We start from the raw sequence: 21591 nt of genomic DNA, 5'->3' as shown, positions 1-21591 counted from the left end.
ACTCAACGGGGCCTTTGTGGCTAACCGTTCCTTGACAGCGCTGAAGTACCGTCCCTAATCACAGTAATGCAGACATACGAGCCAGCTAGTGCGCACACACACGGATCTGCTTTAAGAGCGTAGAGAGTGCTAAGCACTTGACACCTGTAACGGATGTCGCTTGTCAAGGTTTTACCGTGCAGGAAAAAGCTCATGCTATAGAGCAGACGTACAGTTTCCACCTAATTTTGTGCAAGACTTACGGTTCATTAGCTCCTGTAGGTAAATAACCTGTAAAAGAATAACAAAGTGCGGTAAACGGTAAAACCATTTGCGCTATACAAACCAGTGTGTTTATGATAATGAAATTAAAATAATATGATGACAAATAAAAGTTTGCAATATAAACAGCTTAACTGGAAACATATTAAAAAAGAAAACAAATTTACAAAGTATGTGAAGTTAGAACTGCCACGATTCTAACAATTTAATCCCAAAATTAAAAGGAAAATAAGAAATTATATTTTGCATAGAATTTAAAAAAAAAACTTACTTTACAACCTTTGTATGCATTTATTTCCATGACAATTATGCAATTTCTATTTAGTGTAATGATTATTATTCTCATTACTGCAATACATTAAGGCAAATAATCCTGCCGGACACAATTATTATTATTATTATTATTATATATATATTTTTAAATAGTTTTTAGTTTAATGCAGCATAAATCGAAAGCAGTATAACAAATGCTGTCCTGGTGTATACATACTTCACAAATTTATCTTTGTCAATTTGGGGATGAAATGTTCTTAATTGTCATTAAAATAATGTCACAATACAAATAAATAAAATTATTATTATTATAAATATATAAAACCATAATTTCATAAATGTTTTCTTTCGATTAACTAACTAACTAACTAACTTGAATAATTTATATATATATATATTTTTTAATGATCATAATTTATATAATTATTATATAATATAATAAATATATAAAACTTAGTTATGTCAATCTGATTAATCGTGATAAATCGCATCTAACTTTAAACGTTTTTGTTTACAATATATAATAATATATATGTACATAAATACATATATATATATATATATATACTTCTGTTTGCTATCATCTTAATCAAACCGCCACGCACACCCTGTATCTTCACACACATAAACATGCTAGTGTGTTCACAACAGGCAGCTGACTTTTCCCGTCACCCAGGGCTGCTGTTAACAGCACGAGTTCACACGTTCAGTGTGTGAAGCTGTTGGTATCACGCAGAGGGCATTAGGTCGGACAGAACACACATCCTGCCAGCTGTGTCTGATGCTTCCTGTTTGTCTCTCAGCAGATGAAGTGCGACCAATCTGTTCATCACACATGCTATAAAAAATTATAAAAATATATATTTGCATTATATATTTATAATATTATTTGTAAAAATATAATGTAAATATATTGCTATGTGAGCAATAAACTATTAATGTGTTTCTCAAAAGTTAATTTTCTAAATAAGATATTTCAGTTTGTGTACCTCTAGTGAGCTGAGTGTCTGTGAGTAGCTATAGCAACAGGCTACTAGGGCTTTTGTTTACCTTAGCAACCACAGAGTCACTGGAGAGTGAGGGTGATTAGCTTGCTAGCAGCAGCTTTCTAACAAGCAAAATAAATACAAACCACTCAAGTAATAATTTAAATTCTTTTGTAAATATACATTTGTCAGTGAATAGAGATGGACTCCGATTCTTTGCATTACTCTGTGGATTTAGCTGCTGGTAATGGTTTGACTTTGAGCAGTGAGCAGAGAGCTGCTCTTCAAACCTCTCTGGTCATACTGAAGAGAAGTTACAAATTCAGCCGGGTTTTATTTTGGGGAAAGATTTTGGGGATAAAATGTGACTATTTTATTGCTCAAGGAGTTGAAGAGGATGAAATGAAGAAAAAAAAGTCTTTGTACAGGTAAGAAATTATGCTTATTCCTTATATAACGGATTGTTATTAACTCATTGTGATTGTGTAACTTATTGGCTTAATGCAGGGCTGTAACATTTGGGGAATACCCCCCAATAATAAGAAATGGCCAATTTGCATTTTCAACATTTTAGACATAAGTTACGATATGAGTGAATGTGTACATTCTTCTTATTCATATTTGTTTTCTTTATTCCATGAATTCCCCTTTAATACTTTAATTAGCCTACTTAAAATGTAAAACTTTGGTCCCTTCCAATGTTCAAGACATGGTTACGGCCTTGGCTAAATGCGTCTCTGCAAAGTTTGACACATAAAACTTTATATTTAATACTTAAATTACTTAATATTTAAAACTTTGGTACCTTCCAATGTTCAAGACATGGTTACGGCCTTGGCTAAATGCGTCTCTGCAAAGTTCGACACATAAAACTTGATATTACAATTTCAAGTCAGTTCAATAGGTTTTATAACTCAATTCATTTTGCAGATGTGATCTTAGTGCCCATTTAAATGAAAGTTCCAAAAACGTGTAATGAAATATTTTATATTATTTTAGTTTTATAGTTTTTTTGGTCAGTTATATTCAATACCAGTATTTCATCTTGTTAATGAGTTATTTTTGAAATAATTTTTGATTCCATCTGTCTGTCTGTCTATCTATCTTTTTTAATCATTAAACAGTTTAAACTGCTTAGATTGGCACCTGCTGCCACAAGCCACTGAGTCCATGACTGCAGACGTGGCATTAGCAGCACAGGGGCGATTCACGGGCGACCTGTCCCATGAGTACGAGCACACAGAGACACGCACTGAGGGAGAGGGGGACGAAGCCACGGAGGTAGAGGTCACGGTGAGAAGAGGGACCATTGGGATACACGACACAGATGGGGCTATAATAAGCATGAGGAAAATAGATTCAACAAAATTAATAAAAGCTCATCTTGGTTTATTTGGTGTATCTGCACTTCATGATTGTGGCATGTTTGTGTCTTTATAAAATGCAGATCTTGCTTTGCTGACCAAACTTTAATTTTTAGAAATCAAAGTGTCTAAACAATTCGAGGAAAAGTGGAAGCTTCAACTAAACACGCACGCACACACAAAGCATGATGAATGTTGTTTATGTGGACGTGGTAATGTTTGGATGTAAAACAACTGTTATTATTTATCCGGTTTTCTGTTTATTCGTGGTTTATAATGTAGTAAACATGGTAGATGGCAGGCGGCTTGTTGAATGTTTATGGAGCGATTAACATGGCTCCCTTTCTGCAGGTGAAAGTGAATGAGGCGAGTCGATTGGCCACGACCGTGTCAAACATCGATAAAGATGTGTCTGTAGTGCCACGTGGTGCATTTACAAAGAGTCCCAGTGGCAAAGTGCAGATAAACCGAAGCTTTGGAGGTATGCTTACAGCCAAACCCTTAGTAGTGTTTGTATATGCTTTCCACCGGAAATCAAATGCAGCTGTGTGAGTATGAAACTAAAGTGAAATGAAATGTCAGCTCACTTCAGTTCTCTGAAGACACTTTCTTGTATCAGTCTTCAGTTCATCTCTTTATGTTGTCATGTATTTGAATGGCCCGTCCCCAGATCAGTTTTAAGTTTTGCACATGATCGCAGGTCTACATCCCACTGAAGCTGCGAAACTTCGCAACTACCTGCACTTTCGTGAGCCGGTTAACCTGAAAAAGAAGTCCATCTTAGAAATGTCTGATTTGAACCCTGCTCTCGACTTTCTAGATCCTTTGAGTGAAGACATTCCCAAAGGTAATTAAAAGGAACAATCTTTCATTACCTTTTATGTGTGATTGATTTATTCTTGATGCGTTTTTATTTCCAGGCACAATATTTTTTTTGAATGTACATGTGGAAGTCTCCAGCTCCCACCCTGTAATGAAACGTTGGCACTGAAGTCCGACCCCTCTTTTGCTTTAGACTTTATAATTCAAAGGTGAACAACACCTGTTAACACCACTATACTTTCCCAAAAATTATGCTGACATGCAAATTGCATTTAGGAAGTCTTAATAGTGGTGGGAAATATGAGGATGGTGTAAAAATCCTTCTGCAAAGCATCCCATGATCCCTGTTGTTGGATTTCCCTGGGTTAATGACAGATATGATTTGGCAGCTGCCTAAGGCCGAGCGAAAGCCAAGGAGACATCTGGGGTGTTGTTCGGCAAACTATGATCCCATTGTTCTCTTTTCTTTCTGGGAAGAAGCGTTTGAGGGATTGCCATTTTCTACATCAACGATAAATTTCCCGTCTCATATATCTTGGTGTGTCTTCCTGCAGTGTTTGTCATTTGGGAGTGAACTAACAAAACAATTATTCAGAAAACTATTCGCCTTGGCTATTGTTGTTCTCCGCAAATTCAAGTCAGACATAAGCTTGCTGAAAGGTATTCATCCAGCATGCTTCATGAAGCTTTGCCCCTAGCTTGCTACAGACCACTACTGATTGTTTAACATCAAGTGTCTCAAGGAATATCTGATTCTGCTGATCCTGAATCTTAACCAGATGGAGTCTGATTTGTTTAACGTACAGTACCGAGCAAAGCACTAGAACATCATTGAGCTGACTCTGCTAAAAACATGACTCTGGCATTTATACCACATAGATTGCAAGATTAAGAGTGACCTCCTGCTAAATGTGACCTTATAGTGTAAAGATAGTTGAGGTAGGAGATAAGTTTATCACCCGTCAAAGACTACGTTAGTTATAGGATAAAGAAGCATTTCCTCGCAGGGAATATTGTTATCAGACTCCGATTTAGAAGGCAAATGCTGCTTTGTTGTTTCTCAGTAGAGTTTGAAGGCGCAGTCACCCTACTGGAGACATGCCCAGACTTAAAGTGTGTTAGAAACATCTCAGCTGTTTCATTTAAGGAGGCGATCTGTCCTTTATTTCTCTCTCTAAGGGATAGCCCCTCACCTCAGGCAGCTCCCAACTAGGCTAAGTTCATTTGTTTCGTCTTTAAAAACTGAAAAAGTAGAGCAGGTCTCAGACAGGGTGCATTTATCCGCCCTGCCTTGCAGTTTCCACTTTTTCCACTTGACCAATCAGGTGGAAATAAACCCCCAATCCCCTCTCAAGAAGTGCCAGAGGTGAACAGGTTCATCTGGACGTCTCAAATAGTGGGTAAAGGAGACTGGGAATGGCAGTGGTATTTACCGCTGCCCTCCTTCGGCTTCACTCAGGTTTCCTTGAATGTGGCCTGGACAAGGAAAAAGTAGGGAGACTTCCCAAGAACTTGGAAAGGTAGAAAATGTTGTATAACCGCATGGTTTTTAAACAAATATCACTGTAACCGATTAAGGGAAATGGTTTTGTCCAGTGTTGAGGGAAGTATCTTGTCTGATCTGCCAGTCTTATCTAATATCTCATTTCTCGGACGAGAAAATCTAATTACTACATATGTTCCTCAAAAGCTTTTCTAATTAGTATAATGTCATGGTTGTGTATTTTGATGAGCTCTCTATAGAACCACAGTCTTTTAAATATTTGGACTTTTTGTAGACTTTTGAGTGTTTTAGGTTAAACATTGTTAGCATTTAATGTTCAGAGCTGCAGTTCAAACACAGACTTCATTGGCACTGAGCTTTGCGGTACTGGGCGCGAGCCAATGTCGGCAGCTGGATGCAGGGGCCACCCAGACAGAAAGACCCCAGAACGTCTCTTCTTTATACACTGCTGTGATAATAGTTATCCATAACTGAGCCAAATCTCTGTCACACGACTTTCTTCTCCAGATTTTACTCTGCTGCTGTCACACTATCAGAGTCTGGACTCTGTCAACGGTTATGTTTAATGGTTTAAAATTCAGGTTCAGTTTATGCAAAATGCTTTTTGATCCTGCACAGTAGGATAATTCTAGTCTTTTTCTTGTCATTTTGCTTACTGTGTGTGTTCTTTATGCAGGGTCATGGAGCCTGCAGCTTGAGCGGGGCGGCACTGTGTGTGTATTACGCAGTTTGCTCTGGCTGGGTCTCACCTTCTTCCATGTTCCCCAGACCCCTCAGCATGGGTACATCTACATGGGAGATGGACTTATAAACCTGGACCTCCCTTTCATGTTATAGCAAGCCAAACTGACTTCAGAAGCACAATCTCCTTGATTTTGGTGCCACATTTTAAAGACAGCACAAGTTATTGTGTAATCAACTCTGTGACCTTACATTCACTGTAATTTTCTTTCTGTCAAGAAAACATAAACACGTCAACATGTTTGGAAAGTTGAAGTTGCGTTGGTGTTTCAACCCTTAAAGCAGACACGAAAGTGTACCTTGCTTTCTCTCTGGCACAAACACTGCACACTCAGAAACAGCTGCTATTGAGGTAAACAACCACTTTATTTGCACATCTGCCTTTACAAATCAGACAGTGGAAAGGTAACCAAAATCAGAGGGATGAACAAAGATCTTTGAGTGTTGATGTTTCAGTGCACTCTGGTTCATCAATTAACAGTCTCTTTGTGGCTGAGGCAATGAACACGAAAAGGTGCAAATTCTTTGCCATAGATCCTCTCTGTCCCATTTAGGAAGTCACTGTTTCGATTGGGTAAACAGCTCTGTTTATCAGTGCTTTATGTACAGTGGTTTGGGGCTGTATGTGACGTTGTTTTTCAGGGCAGGATGTCCGACACTCATTCTCTTCTTACACCACTTCAGCCCTGTCTTTAAGATGGGCTTCACAGACTTCACAGAGTAACGTGTCAGATACCTGCAAAAGACCGTAAGAGACAGTTAAGATTTGTGGGATGCACCCAATATAAAAAATGGCACAAGCAAATATGGCTCATCAAATGTGTGACAAGCACTACTTGGTGCTGTTGTGGTATCCTGAGGTGACCGTACCGGTTGAGAGGTGGGTTGGGTTTAGGTTTTGGAACATGGCCCTCAGGTAAGCGGGGTCTATGATCTGGTAGGAGACCTAGGAAAAAAAATGAAATCGAAGTAGTTGACTTATCGTAACTATTAATATGTATCAAAACAGATAAGGGTAGTTGATGCTTAAATTAAGATATTTTTAAATTTGGGCTAAATGTTTATATGAATGTATAAGGAAAAGTGTATATCTGATGTCCTTTAGCTGGCTACCATTTTTTTACAGTTTAAAACAGTTTTAGATGCTGTATTACATCCACTTTATTGAAATTGACACTGACAACTGGCACGGTTTTCATACAACATAAATAGGGTAACACCAGATTGAGTCCATGATTATAATTCTCTCAAATGAAAGTTCCAACTCACCTGCTCGATGGGCCATCTGTAAACAAATTGCTATCTTGTTATGTTCCTGAGCACAGAGGCCTGTAATGCGCCGGGGGAGCATCCCGCCATCTGAGCGAATGAACTGACTGAGTAACAGCACATCCTGCATCACATATTAGAATGAGAGAGATACAGATAATGGTTACAGATTAAAGATATTTTTAATTAAATTAAAGATAACGAGATACAGATAATGGTAACAGAACTGTCACATGTGCAAGCACTTACGGTGTAGTTGTACTTGTTCTGTAGGTTCCATCTGTAGATAGGACAGGCAGCTTTGGGATTGGGAGGTTGTGGTCGCTCCGATGTAGGCTCTATAACACCCTCAATCTGAGAAAAGAGTGACAAGCATTATATTTTAGGCCTGGTTTCACAGAGAGAGCTTAGATTAAGACAGGTTTAGGCCATAGTTCAATTAGGACAGTTGATTTGAGTAGCTTTTATAAACTTGTCTTGGAGAAATAAAAACATTGATGTGCATCTTGAGATAAAACAAGGGCACTGACATATTAATTTAAGAAATGCCAGTGCAAATTGCTTTCAGTTAAAACAGCTCAAACATACATTTTAGTCTGGGACTAAGCTTAAGCATTATGTGTGAAACCGGGGGATAGTATTGAAAATAGTTCCAAGCTAAATTGGGACTAACATAATTGCTGGTTCAATCCAAAGAAGAGATGAGACAGACAGTTCTATTCTGAAAGCTTGAAGGACCGTCCTTGCAACTTGAGTATTGTTTTGTTTATTGTATGATAAATTGCTTTCTTAAAATGTACACTCGGGATGCTACTTACAACTGTTGTTTTGCCCTCCTTGTGCTCCACCACTGTGAAATACAAAATGCACAAGAATTTATAACATCCCATGATGCAGACATTCAGAATGACACAGAAGTAAACTTCTTGCTTTAATAGCATTGGAGTGCTAGTCAAAATGTGCAAAAATGCTTTTATTTTGCATTCTTCTAATTTATAGTTATTTTTTGGCATACAAATTATGTTAATCGGCAGAACGGAGTAAAACGTTGGGTCGACATTCATTCTGGAAAGTCTGTGCAAAACCACCATACACAGATACTTATTATAAGTATATCAGTCTGATGGTTTTCTCTTATATACTGTCTATGGTGGTTTAATAATAAGTTATTTGATTAGTTGCTTAAAATTGTGTAGAATGTTAAATATTTATTATTTCCTTGACGTAATAACATGTCTTTGAAAAGGTCCTATTACATTTCAATTTCATATAATTAATTGTTCTATTAAATATCAGATTTTCAACGTGCGCTCATGCTTTTAAACAGCACTAGATAAAATATAATATATAATGCATACAAGCTCAATAACAGCTATGCCATAAAGAGAACGATGCTATTGCAGACGTCCCGAAATCATACTCCAGTAAACTCACCATGTCGAAGTCCGCGACACTGCACACTCCCCAAAAAAGAGAACTGTGGTATCCTCTGAAATAAGCCCTTATTGATGAAATTGCTGTGGACGGACCTCAGCACTGTCCTTGCGGACTGCACAACACAGCGCGCCGCCATTCTTTCTCAGAAAGTTACTTCCTGGTTGATTACGCATTTCCGCCTCCTTGTAAACGTGAGTGGAGCGCCAGTGTTGTTTGGCGGTTATTAATGCAAATTCGTCATCCGAGGAAATAATTCATTAAGTAACGGTTTTATGACTGAACGGTTCTTGAGGTGTGAATAACACGGATAAAACCCTGCTCCATTTCACTAGCTTTCGTTTTTAACTTACGGTTTATTTCATTTTACAGGTAAGAGTGATAACTTAAGCACACTTCCACTCCATTTTTCGTCTAGAGAAAGTTACAGTCAACGGCTGGGCCGGAGAGAATGAGGTAATAAGCAACAAATTGTAAATAATTACTAAACTACATTTATTAAGATTAATCACGATCTTTTTGTGCACACAAGGCATTCATTGCAGTTGGTCAAACTGATTGACCATGTATTTTCTGGAGGAACCATCTAGACAAGAGCTGATGTCAGTGAAAGGTAACATAAAAAGGTGAGTTGTTGGTGACATGTAAAAACAGACTATTATTTTGTAAGTGTGACATTAATTGACATATTTGCAATTCAAATATATTGTATATTTGCTTACTGGTTTCTGAAAGAAAATATTAAATTAGCTTAATCAGATGAGCAAAGGTAGATTTAGTAAAGGTAAGTTATTGCTTAAATTTTTACATTCACTGTGTTCTGAGCAACAGGTGTGGAGATATGAATTTGTTGACCACAATTACTGATAGCACTCTTATAATCCAAGCTTTTTTTTCTTAAGATGACAAATTTGATCTAACCACACAGTGAGCTATAACCACGTGTAGTTAGCCTAGTTTTTGCTTTTGCAACAGTTAAGGACTTTATGCTTATCATGAATGCAGTGGAGGCTAAATTCTTCTGTAAGAGTTATACAGTAACAGACGCTTACCTTAGTTATATATCTTATCTACTGTCTACTAGCACCACATGAAGCAACACAATTCAAAGAAATGAACCAAAGGCGAAGAATTCATTCGTTTTATCTGACTATGAGATATCTCTCAGGAGCATCTTAACATTGTGCTGTGATTTGTATGCACAATAGAGTATAAAGGCACTTTGTGTTGATGCAGTGATTTATTCACATACTATCAGTCACTAATCTTGGACTTTTTTTTTTTAGGTTACTGTTACCAAACTGCACCTGCATAACTAGATTTTAGCATACGTCTGTGTCTAAATGAAAGTACTGAAAGTCATTCATGAATTCAAATCAAGTTTTATGAAGTTTGATCTAGACAGTTTGAAGTTGATTTACAGTATAGCTTTCACTGAAACATCTCCCATAAACTTACCAGAGATTTACAGTTGTAAAATTGTCACTGTTTCTAGTCTAGAACAATCATGGATACTATTACTGGAAACAATTGTGTCACTGAATGTTTTTTGAATAGCTTTTTAATATGAATACTTTTCATAAATCATATTAATTTGAATCAGACAGAGCAAAAAAGGTAGGACTCAAATTACAGTTTATGTATGAGCCAAGACTTCACTCTGAATTTATGAGGACTTGTGGTCTGGAAATGCTTTTCTTCCAGATGTTTTCAAGATTTTCACAGTGTGTAAAATTCATTGATTTGTGTACTTAGAGAGTGAAATAACCTCAAATATATCTACAGTGTCTTGATGGGAAATTATATAATAAATAAACATAAAATATGTGTTGATATGAGACGTATTTTAGACATTACGCCTGAAGTGGTGTTTTGTTTCAAACACTGAAGCAGTTAAACAATGATGTAGACAAGCTGTAAAAATCCCCAGCTACCTTCAGAAGAAAAACTAAAAGTTTAGAAAAAAATGACAGAGCTTAACGACACAGGAACATGTCCTGACATTCTCTTACAGTGTTTGAGATGCAGGTGTTTTGCCTTAGGTTTTCGTTTTTGATTGTGATTGTAGAATCTTTGCTGACCCCCTATGTCCCTCATGTAAACAGATTTTCACAAAACATGCAGATTAGGACACAAAGAGACAGTCATTATGTGATTATGCATGTGGATGTTACATATATTGACATCAAGGAGTTTTCATTCTGTTCAGCTTTCTTTTTATTATAAGCTGAATTGTGTGGGTTGAAAAGGAAAACCTCTAGAAAGAAAAGCTTTGACTGATGGTAGGTGATAAAATGGCTCAGATTTGGTCGTCTTGGTGTACTCTCACAAAGAAAGGCCTTTTTGTGAGTTTGTAAAATTACGTAAAAAGCCTTCCCATTTATCTCTCCTCATTTTTAAGGGAACCGAGAATGCCTGAACACCTTATTCACAGTCCTTGGCAAATATCTCAATAGTACTGATGTTAACAAGGTCGTCTCTGTAGTGAACAAGCACATAAATTCACACTGATAGTTATTGGCCTTTACACTGGCGCCCCTTGGATCTGGTGGGCCTTTTGAATTTCTGGCAGCTTCACTAAACTTATTGGTGTGTTGAATAATAGGCTCCTCTTGTACTTTCACACAAAACAGTCGATTAGAGAGCTCTTATGGTGGGGTTGAAGCCCTCTGATTGTTATTATGTCTGTCCTTCTTGATTTACAGATGTAGGTGATGTAGTGTATCACTGAAAGAGGGCAAGATGTCTTAAAAATAAAGGGAACTTCGAAGAGATCTCAGGCAAAGACTTTCAGCTTCATGACATCATATCTTGGGAGCAGAATTTGAGGAAAATGGTGGGAAACCTTTTCCATGAACCTCAAATGTTGTTTAATAAGAGGAATCTTTTGAAAACCATTTGTTGCTTACGATAAAAGACTGGAAATAGTGTTTGTTGTTTAATAATACTTAGTATATTAATATCTGTAATATACTGGCACTCATGATCCTGTGCCGAGTCCCGCTGATATAAGAGCGTCTGTAACAGTAATGTAATCAGTATTGGGACATCTAATCTTGGATTTGACCCAGAATTTAACAGCAGTAGTCTAAAGTTTGTCTATTTTGGGATCCAGAAAGGGCTTTCTGATCAGTTTTGTGTGTCTGTGTGTGTTGGTTGGGTTGCACAAAGCAGGCTTTGTTTCTCCAAACTCATTTCTTTGGTCATTAACACATCAGTGGTCACATTCCTTGACAAAAGAATGGCATGTAAAGTGTCTGGCCACCTTCTCACAGGCTTTGATATTCAAATGAAATGTGTAACTCCCTAAATAGCAGCTGAGCTGAGTGTGGACTGACGGGGAGTAAATCAGATCACTTTCAGAAGATGAAAAGAGTGCTTCTGACGTCCCTACAGACAGAGATGGAGGACAATGGCTCCATGTTGATTCAGTGTCACAGTGAGAAGTTATGGGTGTGCGCAGGAGGTTAGCACCACAGAAACATGTAGGGGGTGACGAGCTTGACTGCAGGAAGAGCCATGTAGAGGTCACAGACGTTATGAGAGTGCTGATGCAGACAGTAACATTGCCTGAGGAATAAGAGCGCTGGTCAGAAGGAAGTCATCCTTATCCGGTATTGTGTTCATAGATAAGCCATCCTCTGAAGGAGTTTTGGATTCATTTTGGATTTAACATGTTATTGTCTCGCTGTTTATGGATAGTGCCGTTTGACTGTGTTTGAATTTAGCCTAGTAAAAATGCCAGTGCAGAATCAGATTACATAATTGTTCTCATGCAGGCTCACTGTCTGACTTTGGTATTTCCCAAATTACCCAAGTTGAAAAGCCCCTGTAATTCAATTAACGCAGAGAGGTTTTGCTGCTTGAATAACCTCAGTGCAAAGCTGCTGTAGCATGAGTCAATTAAGACATTTGAAAACAGACCATCATTAGTTCCATTTTCCTTGAATTAGTTGGAAACCGGACCTAAGTGCTCTGCAAACACACACTTTCACTACACTAGGGTGCACCATAAACGCACATGAACATGTAAACAAACCCTTCTTATATTCAGCATTACTACACAAACTCAAATAGTGTCTCATCACAGACCTCATTCATCAGAAAAAGCCTTTTCAGACACTTCCCTGCTTGTCTGAGTCCAGATGGAGTGATACATGAATGATGGCATTCACAATATCCACAGTGTGTATTCACGGCCCCCTGTCCGTACAGAAATCTGGGATATATCGCACTGCCAGCAACGTGAAATTTCACCCATCCGCACACAGCAACAAATGTGTCTCTTTCATCCTTTCTCTGCCTCCCTTCCTCACACCCTCCCTCCCTCCCTGCCCTTGCTCTCTCTCTCTCTCTCTCTCTCTCTCTCTCTCTCTCTCTCTCTCTCTCTCTCTCTCTCTCTCTCTCTTTTTCCCATTCCCTTTCTTCTCCGCTCCCACACTGATGCCAGGCGGCTGGAGAGGCTCTGGGTGTACGTGCAGAGTGGCAGAGGCTCTACTCAAAGAATCAATGCGCTTTTGGAAAAGCCTCAGGAGATTCAGGCCTCTCCATGTCCCCGTTCTTTCTCTTTCTACCCAGACTCTTCACATCCGCCAGCTTCTATCCTCATGTGCCCTTTTCATTCTCTCACTTCCTCTCTCTTTCTCCTTTCTGTCTATCTCTCTCTCCACCTTTCTCTAGTTCAGGCAAATATATGCGTACGCTTCGGCCCCATTAGCGTTAATGTCATGCAAGGTGCATCCAAGTCAACACAATGACTGATAGACTCCTGAGAGCTTGTGGTGCAGGAAAGGAAACAAATAGCTTTTTCTTTGTCTTTTGCACTTTGTTTGATTGATTTGCGGTGGAATTGGCTCTTTTGGAGGAGACTCCCCATCACTAAGTATAAGCAAAACATGACTCAGCCCTGCATTTAAATGTGGTTATCACTCCTGAAACTTTACAGTGTGTACGGGGCCTTTGAGAGTAAGTCACATTTCATTTATTATAATTAAAACTTTGAAATATATTTACAGTAGGTGTAGTTGCGATTCTCGTGACACCCCCTATGTCAAATGTGCCCTTCGGAGGGAGTGAGCACCTGCCATAAAGATGACATCATTGTCCTCCTCTCACTGTCACTATCAGTCTTGTTCCCCTGTTGAATTATTTGCATGACCATTTGCTTATCATAATCCACCCACTGGCAGCTGGGTAGCTTTCGGTAATAAATGTGGCCCTGAAAAGTGTTTAGACATTTGAGCAGCACTATATATATATATTGCAATAGATACAAAAATATGAATGTAACATCTGCAAACAAATAATGTCAGATATTCTCCCAGATCTAGACTGTCCAAAAACATTTCAGGGTTATAGCCTGCATTACTTAACTGACCTGCTGTGGAAACCTCAGGTATGTTTACCTTTTACTGTTGTGCTTAAACTGTCCAATAGGGGGTAGTATAATTGTTAGAGAGAAAGCTTGCGCTAAACATTGCATTGTGATCATCTTTTACTGTCTGTAGATCCATGTGGACCAGGAGATGTGCCAGATATGAGATATTTGGGGAAAAAACTGAATATAAATTAGTAATATTGCAATCAGCCCTTCTATAATGTTTTTGAATGGACCCAAGATACATTTTATTCTAAACATACTCACAGAAGAGCTAGTCTAGTCTAAACTATAAGTATCTTCAGCACTATAAAGGGAGTTAGTGATGCTAGTCGGGAAAGTATGTGCTTCGATAAGAAATGTTGCTGTTGACAGGCTCATAAGTTAAAAGATGAAATGTAAGATTTTATTAATGCATCATTGTTCTTGTTATCAAAATGACCTTCATTAGCCCCCAATTTATCATTCTTAAGTCAACACAATGAAAAAAAAAATCCTAGAAACAGTCTACAGTTTGTAAGTCTGAAGGACACTCAATTCACATAGTTACAGCGCATTGTGTGTGTCTAAGGTGGAATTCTGTGAAAAACCCCTATGCCCTGTTCTCCGCTCAGTTGGGGGTCATTCACTGTCAAAGACTTGAGACTGTCTCCTTCAGCTTGCCTGTAAGCGTAGAGAGGAAAAGCAGGTAGTCAAGAGCTTCTTTAGTCTGAAGTATAGGCCTAATTAGAAGACACACTCTTAAGAAAAGTGAGGAAAAACAAGGAATTAAGCTACAAAGGTCAGAAACCTAGATAGATCCCATCATTTTAATATACATTTATGTGCACAGAAAAATTGTAGGACATTCTATCTAGTATATTCTTCAGTATAGAAAGAATAACTTTTAAAAACATTTCAGTATTTGTGAGTCAATGTTTTATGATATGACATAAATAAGTAGTACTGGGAAGCAGTGTTGGGGGTAACTCATTACAAGTAACTTGAGTTACGTAATCAGATTACTTTTTCAAGTAACTAATAAATTAACGCATTCCTTTTTTTCCTTTTTTCTTTTTTCCATTAATATGCATTTCCTTCAGCCTGAGGCTTATTCAGTTCACTTTTGGTGTGAAAGGGCCTTAACATTTGCCAAAATATAACTTTTTTTGTTGTTATTAAAAAACAAACAAGAAAGACCAGCCCAGGTGAGAAAAAGTAACGCAAAAGTAATGTAACGCATTACTTTTCATAAAAAGTAACTTGGTAACGCAATTAGTTACTTTTTTGGGGGAAGTAAGGCAATATTGTAATGCATTACTTTTAAAAGTAACTTTCCCCAACACTGCTGGAAAATATAACTGCATGTGCCACTATGTAAATCATCAGAGCTTGACATCAATGCACAAATGGTTTACCTCACCTTTGAACATTTTAACCAAAATTTTAACCGCTGAGTTAGAATAATGTGAATGCAACTAGACTAACTGCACTGATATTGATCCTGATATTGTGTTACAGTACATACATCAAGATGTAATTATTGTTGAGACTAACTTCTGACCAAGAGAATTGTCCAACAAGAGCAGGTTTCTTTGTTTACTGGTCTGTTTATTGGTAGAACAGTAGATTGAAGAGTAGTTTTTGAGATTCCCTGGGCTTGAGTTTTAGTATGCCATCAATGTTTTCCTTTCAGTCATTGTGCAAATCTTTTTTTTTTTTTATGCTCCTTTGGCTCAGAATAGGATCTTTTTTGTACCTGCATCTTATGTACCATTAAACTTTTACCAGGCTTCTGTGGATTCGGTGGGTACCTTGGTGGGTACCCACCACACATTGTGTATTTTCAGAGTTAACCTCATGTTTTAAACCTTTTCATTTTTGCTATGTTTCAAGATATTTTGATAATATTTAGTTTGAAGCACTGAGGGAAGACTGACATTGAAGTGAACCCTACTGTGTTCGGTCTGTGGGGTTTGTTTAGCTGCTTTTGAGGAAGAGGCACAAGTGTTTGGTTTTTCCTTTCTTGCATACTGCCTCCTAAGGATTTCTATCCATCCAAGCAAAGCTCAGTTGAAGCAGGACATTTTCAAAAAGGACTGGACGTTGCCAAGCGGTTGGCATCATGCTGCTTGAAGAATCTCCTTTATGTTTACTTTTCTTATTCTCTTTGGCAAGTGGTCTGCACTCCTGGTCTGCATCACTCCCTGGAGAAGTACTATCCTATTTTATGCTATTCTGCACTTATTGTCAAGTCAGCTGGAAGTTCAAAGATCAATAGCAAGCATTTGTTTTTTAAGAGAACCTAGATTCTCATTTGAGCAGAAAAGCCAGACCTTTACCGAAATGCATGAAGAAATGTGTCAATATTGTGATTAATAAACCTCCTGGAGTTTCCCCATGAACTAAGGCGATGGATAAGGAAAGTTGAGGAGTTTCTACTGCAAATGTGAATGTCAACCCCTGCCAGTGGTTAGTTAGAGGGCAGATGTCAGGCCTCAACACATGTTCTGAGGCGGTGCAGACCTGATTAATCGGCTTGTGAGGTAGCCAACATGTATAATAACTTTGGAGTAGTTTCAGCTATCCTCATACATATATCATATCTTATCATAGAACCCCTCTGAATTCCCGTTTTAAGTTAATATTAAAAATAAGTTACATTGGAAGTTTTCACTCTGTCAAAACGTTCGAGGACATAGTGATTTATTAAGTGTGAGTGTAAGAGGTTTTTTTTCTTCTGTTGGTCACCTCTGCATGAAATGTGCCTTTTCAATAGTAATAGTAAAAAGTCAATAGTAATTACATTTTTTATTTCACTTAGCTAACCATTCTATAATAAAACCATACTGTAGATTTCTGTCCTGAAACAACTCTACAGTACCCTAGTGCAGTATATAATACAATTATAGGAGGAGAAAGGGAGAACAAAATCACAAGACTCCAGCATTAGGGAAACACAACCTTCAAAAAATGTGTTGAAACCACAATCTTTTAACTCACGTCCTCTCTGTCTCTTTACTTAGACACTAGTGTTTATGGTGGGAAGTGTAGGAGAACACTGCACATCAAAGAGATGAGCATGGCTTAGAACTCCTGCTCTCACATCTGCTTGAACAACATGGGAGAGAATCCCAAAGTATTTGGGAAAAATTGATGGGTGTGAAAGACTTTTTTTATCATCTTTATTCATAACATAAAGTCCACTTTAAGTGAGTCTCCCCATGAGCAGTTGTTTGGACTTTGCTAGTGGACTTAATTAAAGCTCTGGCCTTATGAAGCATCTTTCCATGACAAGCAATAAAACACACCCCTGATGCATGACCCTCAAGAGCAGATGGAAGGACGGATGCTTGACACCAAACCAACATGAGATTGTGTCTAAGGAGGGATGCCTATTATTGTTACATCTGTTTCTGATCAATGTTCTGTCAATGGCACGTTAGCCTGTCGGGAATTACTTAGCAGAAAAAAAGGGAGACGTTGTTCTAAACTGTAAGGCAATGCCCTGGACCAGTTTGCTCCGAACCAAGCTAGACCCCAATTTAACTCTCCTCATTTCCATGCAGGAAAACTAAAAACAGAGTTACTAGTTTACTTAATGGAATATATAGTATTTAGGAGGAGGTTATATACAAGAAAAAATCAGAAGAATGTAGTAGTGAACAAGGCTATTTGCTCCTAACCATAGCATATTACAGTCTGTTGGTTCCATAGAACTGACTTGCTACTGAGAGACAGTTTGATTCACTGTTCTCAGTAACCCATAAAAGACAAACCATCAGTTTCCACAGCTGTGCTGCACTGTCCAAAAGTCCAAGAGGGACTTCCTCCGTTCACATGAAGTCTGCTTTCCTCCCATAAGCCTGACAGGCTGTTGATTACTATATAGGGCTCATATGTTAACTGGCTCCCCTACCGGAGTAAGTATGGACCTGATTATGGGTAAGTGCGTTGAATAACCAGAAGCCTCAAGAGAGGTGGTCAATATAAAACAGACCTCTCTACAACACCAACAAATCATGAAGAGGCCTGTGTGTGTGTGTGTGTGTGTGTGTGTATACACGCACAGTATAAATATATTTGCCTATGAATATACTGTCTGCGATTAGAGGAGGCTTTACACGCCAATATTTGGATGTGTGTGAACTAGGATAAGTCCTGCTTTAGGGTTTGTTACCACAGTCATGGCCATAATCTCTGGAGAGGTCTTTGGGAACTTGTATTTGAGAGTTCTTTGGGAACTTTTTAATATGCCCAGTATATTAAAAAATACGTTGTTTACTTGTTTCTCTCAGAGCTGAAGCAACCAGACAGCCCAGAGCCTGGTTTTAAACCTGTGAATTATCCTACAGAAATATCGATAAAGATTTGAACGTAATGCAGATTAATCTTTTGAGGAGTTTGGTTTAAGTTTTTATTATTACGTTTTTATTTGAGAACCATACTTCTCTTCATTATGGTGACCCTAAAATACAGTTTTTTGTCTTTAACTATTGATCTACTAAAGATTCAGGTCTCTGAAGAATGTGAAAAGCACAATCAGATATGGATGAGGTTATCATATCGCTACATAAATGCATAAAGTCTGAACTTAAGATAAAGATTAACTTTACACTTGCACTGGATATGCTTGGACCGGACATTTCCTCTCAGTTTCTCTTTTTGCTTGTTTATCTTGTTTGAGTCTAAAGGTCCTTGCACACAGAGTCTGAAATTTGTGTCCGAAATTTTTGCACGTTAAAAAATAAATAACAAACTTTTGTCCGTCATAAACAAATTTGGATCGGGTTCGATTTTCTACGTTTTTCGTATTCCGTAGCAAGCATTTTGAATGGTGTTTTGACAATTCAGAGCCACCGAATCACGAATACGAAAAACGCATACGAAAATTACGGACTCAGTGTGCAAGGACCTTAAGGGCATTTTTACACTGGGAACGTTTGCTGAGTCTGAGCGTGATTTTCCTGGTGCCCCTTGCAGCGTTGGTCTGATTTCACACTCAACTTGATTCTATCGAAACCTGGTGCACTTGTGTTCATCTTACGTCAATCCAAAGTGCACGACCCAAGATAGAAAACAGAACGTGGGTCAATATATTTCGCTTTTTATGCGCAGCTGAGTAAACGACACTTGGGTTCACTTTCACTAACTGTTTGTGTGTCGCATGAAGGTGGCTTTATGCTGCTTGCTAACTGACTCTTTTGAGGAGACAGTGGATTGCCATTCATTTGCCTCCCTGATTGTACTCGCTATGCACGAATACACTGCAGGCTCACTCTTGCTCGTGTCCAAGGTAAATCGCTGGTTACTTTACTTCCTGAACAAGTGGGCACACAAGTCCCTGTTGCTTTCACATTTACTTGAATTGCGGCACAGTTCGAGTGCAGCCGAACTCAGACCACCTCCTCCAGGTATTCCCGGGTTCGGTACCCTGATGCGATCCCTGGTCCGCATGACAGCTTTCATATTAACAATTTTTCATGCAAACCGTGCCCCGTTCCTAACTAAACTGCCAGTGTAAAAATGCACTAAGTTCCAACCACCTGGGTATTCAAGAGGACACAAGCATCTTGCCTTATTTTGCAGTCAAATGAGTAATGAGACTTCTCTTATTTGACACTGTAAACCTCTGTCAATCCCCAATGAATTCTTTTGGAATCCCCTGTTGTATCAGTGATGAAGAATGGTATTGAAGCATTAATTTGAGAAGACAAGTTCAAGATTCATATAACCACAACCTCTAGTGGTTCTGATATAAGAGAAGCCCACTTGGCTTCATGCCTAATAGATAAGTCACAGACACAAAAATGGCTGGGAGCTTTGCCAGAACGGGTTCAAATAACTTGCCAATCACAGACTGTCAACCCATTTGGGTCTTTATCACATGTTTTTTTTCAGTACTGTATATTTTCTTTAATTAACCAGAAGATTTTTAACAGTGACTATATTCTACTGTGGTTTCTCAACTTTCAGGGGCACGACCCTGTCTCCAATATATATCTTCAGATGCTGAATGTTCAACCACTGCGGGACATTTTATCCATGGACTATGATGCCATTCTCATCTTATCTTGTGCATATGAAAAAGCTTTGTCTTTCCATGTCTGGAGTGACCTCTAGTCTGAATCGTTTCGTACAGTAAGTTTGAACATGCTTGTAATGTCTTGTTTAGGAAGTAGGCTCAGTTCTTTGTTGGATTGTGTGCACCGGTGGGTCTGGAGAACGAGGCCTCTGTTCTCTCAGGTCTTCCCTTTAGGAATGTCTGGCTAGAGGCACTGTGAAGGCCTGTAATCCTAGTATCCTGGCAGTGGAACGCAGTGGACCTGCTCCAGATATTGCTAAGAAGCTTAAAAAACACAGGCTGGAAATTCAATTACCCTTTCCTTCAGAGCACTCTGGTGGTCACGTGAAAAGAAATCACTCTGAGTAATAACTTATTCTGCTCTATCATCGTGAATAACAGCATCTCCTGGGATGGCTTCCCCAAGTGCCCTTGGAGTCCCCCCCCCCTACATCCATTTACAGCATGTCACGTTTTTTTGGACAGTATGGTATACACTGCCTCGAGAGAGAGGAAGGCTGTTTTTCATGGATATTCTTCCATATCACAACTGTCCCATGCAATACCCATTAAGCCGTTCTAAATTCCAATGCTCATATTATCTACTCAAATTCAATATTTGTGTATATTAAACATGTCTATTTGTCCCGATAGATGTCAGCATGTAATGTCATGGTTTGTTTTAAGAAATTTCTTGCTTGATCCCTCAGGCTTGCTTGAACAGAAAACAGACGGAAGTTCAATTGGAATTCTAAGGGGATGAAGTACTGTTGGACGGGGTCGCTGAATTACATTATAGCTATACTGCAACCATCTATTGGAAAGGAGAACAGGGTTCATGTTTAAACCTCAAAACAGATTTTTCTGTTCCTAATGTTCTAGTGATGATAATACCCCTGTTAAATTTCAGCAATAAGGCCAGAACATAGGAAAAAACATCCAACTTTGGCCTAATACTAGCAAATTGCAATATCGCACACAGCAACCTTATAGAAATCCAAAATAATCACTGCACATTTATGAATTATTCAATTATGAGTTTATTCAGTATCTCAGAAGACTGAACGTTTCTCCAATACTTTTTGATTTCTTGATTAACGTTTTTTGTCAATATTTAGCTTAATGACGATATATTGGTATACGATATTGGTGACTCCTGAAGACCAATGTTGAGAGCAGACAGCTAGTTGATGTTACTTCATATTTTAAAGCAGTAGTAAGCAGAACAACATTGCATTATTTAACTTGCAGCCAGGATGGGACCAAACCATTTTATCAACTTTTCTCGGCTTTTGACTTGTGTTGCTTGGGGAATTGTGTTTTTTTCTATTCCCTGTAGAAAAAGAAGGTAAAGGAGTTTATTCTAAACCTGATAATGTGAAGGATGGTTGACAGAGAACATTTTAGTTCAGTTCCCTTCAGAATGTCATCACTTTGAATGAAGAAATCGGGCCCTACAAAGTAAACAATCCAACAAACAAAAAACTAAAAGCTAAACAAATTTAGCCACCAAAGGC

The 21591-nt window shown here is 38.4% G+C and overlaps 2 protein-coding genes and 1 long non-coding RNA gene across 3 annotated transcripts; 2 read left to right on the top strand and 1 right to left on the bottom strand.

The window, feature by feature from the left end:
- Positions 1-1456: 1456 nt before the first annotated feature.
- rsph9 (radial spoke head component 9) lies at positions 1457-6178 on the top strand. Its single transcript, XM_079622361.1, has 5 exons — positions 1457-1948; positions 2645-2813; positions 3236-3365; positions 3585-3731; positions 5887-6178. Exons 1-5 carry the CDS (start codon positions 1722-1724, stop codon positions 6045-6047), a joined length of 834 nt encoding a protein of 277 aa, XP_079478487.1. The 5' UTR covers positions 1457-1721; the 3' UTR covers positions 6048-6178.
- Positions 6179-6540: 362 nt separating this feature from the next.
- mrps18a (mitochondrial ribosomal protein S18A) lies at positions 6541-8895 on the bottom strand. The gene is made up of 6 exons (XM_079622365.1): positions 8655-8895; positions 8039-8070; positions 7470-7574; positions 7221-7344; positions 6822-6897; positions 6541-6687 (listed from the first exon to the last, which is right to left on the bottom strand). The coding sequence occupies exons 1-6, from the start codon at positions 8791-8793 to the stop codon at positions 6543-6545; spliced, it is 621 nt and encodes a 206-aa protein (XP_079478491.1). The 5' UTR covers positions 8794-8895; the 3' UTR covers positions 6541-6542.
- Positions 8896-8903: 8 nt separating this feature from the next.
- Positions 8904-10257, top strand: LOC307003657. Its single transcript, XR_013798773.1, has 3 exons — positions 8904-9110; positions 9187-9280; positions 9941-10257. It is a non-coding gene; the product is annotated as an uncharacterized lncRNA (long non-coding RNA).
- The last annotated feature ends 11334 nt before the right edge of the window (positions 10258-21591 follow it).

The sequence above is a fragment of the Phoxinus phoxinus genome, assembly GCF_949152265.1.
Source record: "Phoxinus phoxinus genome assembly, chromosome: 9".
Classification (NCBI taxonomy): Eukaryota; Metazoa; Chordata; class Actinopteri; order Cypriniformes; family Leuciscidae; genus Phoxinus; species Phoxinus phoxinus.
This window is presented reverse-complemented; position numbering and strand designations above follow the sequence as displayed.

Coding starts and splice junctions, on each gene's coding strand:
- rsph9 (XM_079622361.1), top strand. CDS start 1,722: ATGGACTCCGATTCTTTGCATTACTCTGTGGATTTAGCTGCTGGTAAT. Junction 1,949..2,644: donor AAAAAAAAGTCTTTGTACAG/GTAAGAAATTAT, acceptor ATCATTAAACAG/TTTAAACTGCTTAGATTGGC. Junction 3,366..3,584: donor GATAAACCGAAGCTTTGGAG/GTATGCTTACAG, acceptor ACATGATCGCAG/GTCTACATCCCACTGAAGCT.
- mrps18a (XM_079622365.1), bottom strand. CDS start 8,793: ATGGCGGCGCGCTGTGTTGTGCAGTCCGCAAGGACAGTGCTGAGGTCC. Junction 8,071..8,654: donor GTGTCGCGGACTTCGACATG/GTGAGTTTACTG, acceptor TGTATTTCACAG/TGGTGGAGCACAAGGAGGGC. Junction 6,688..6,821: donor CCCAACCCACCTCTCAACCG/GTACGGTCACCT, acceptor GGTCTTTTGCAG/GTATCTGACACGTTACTCTG.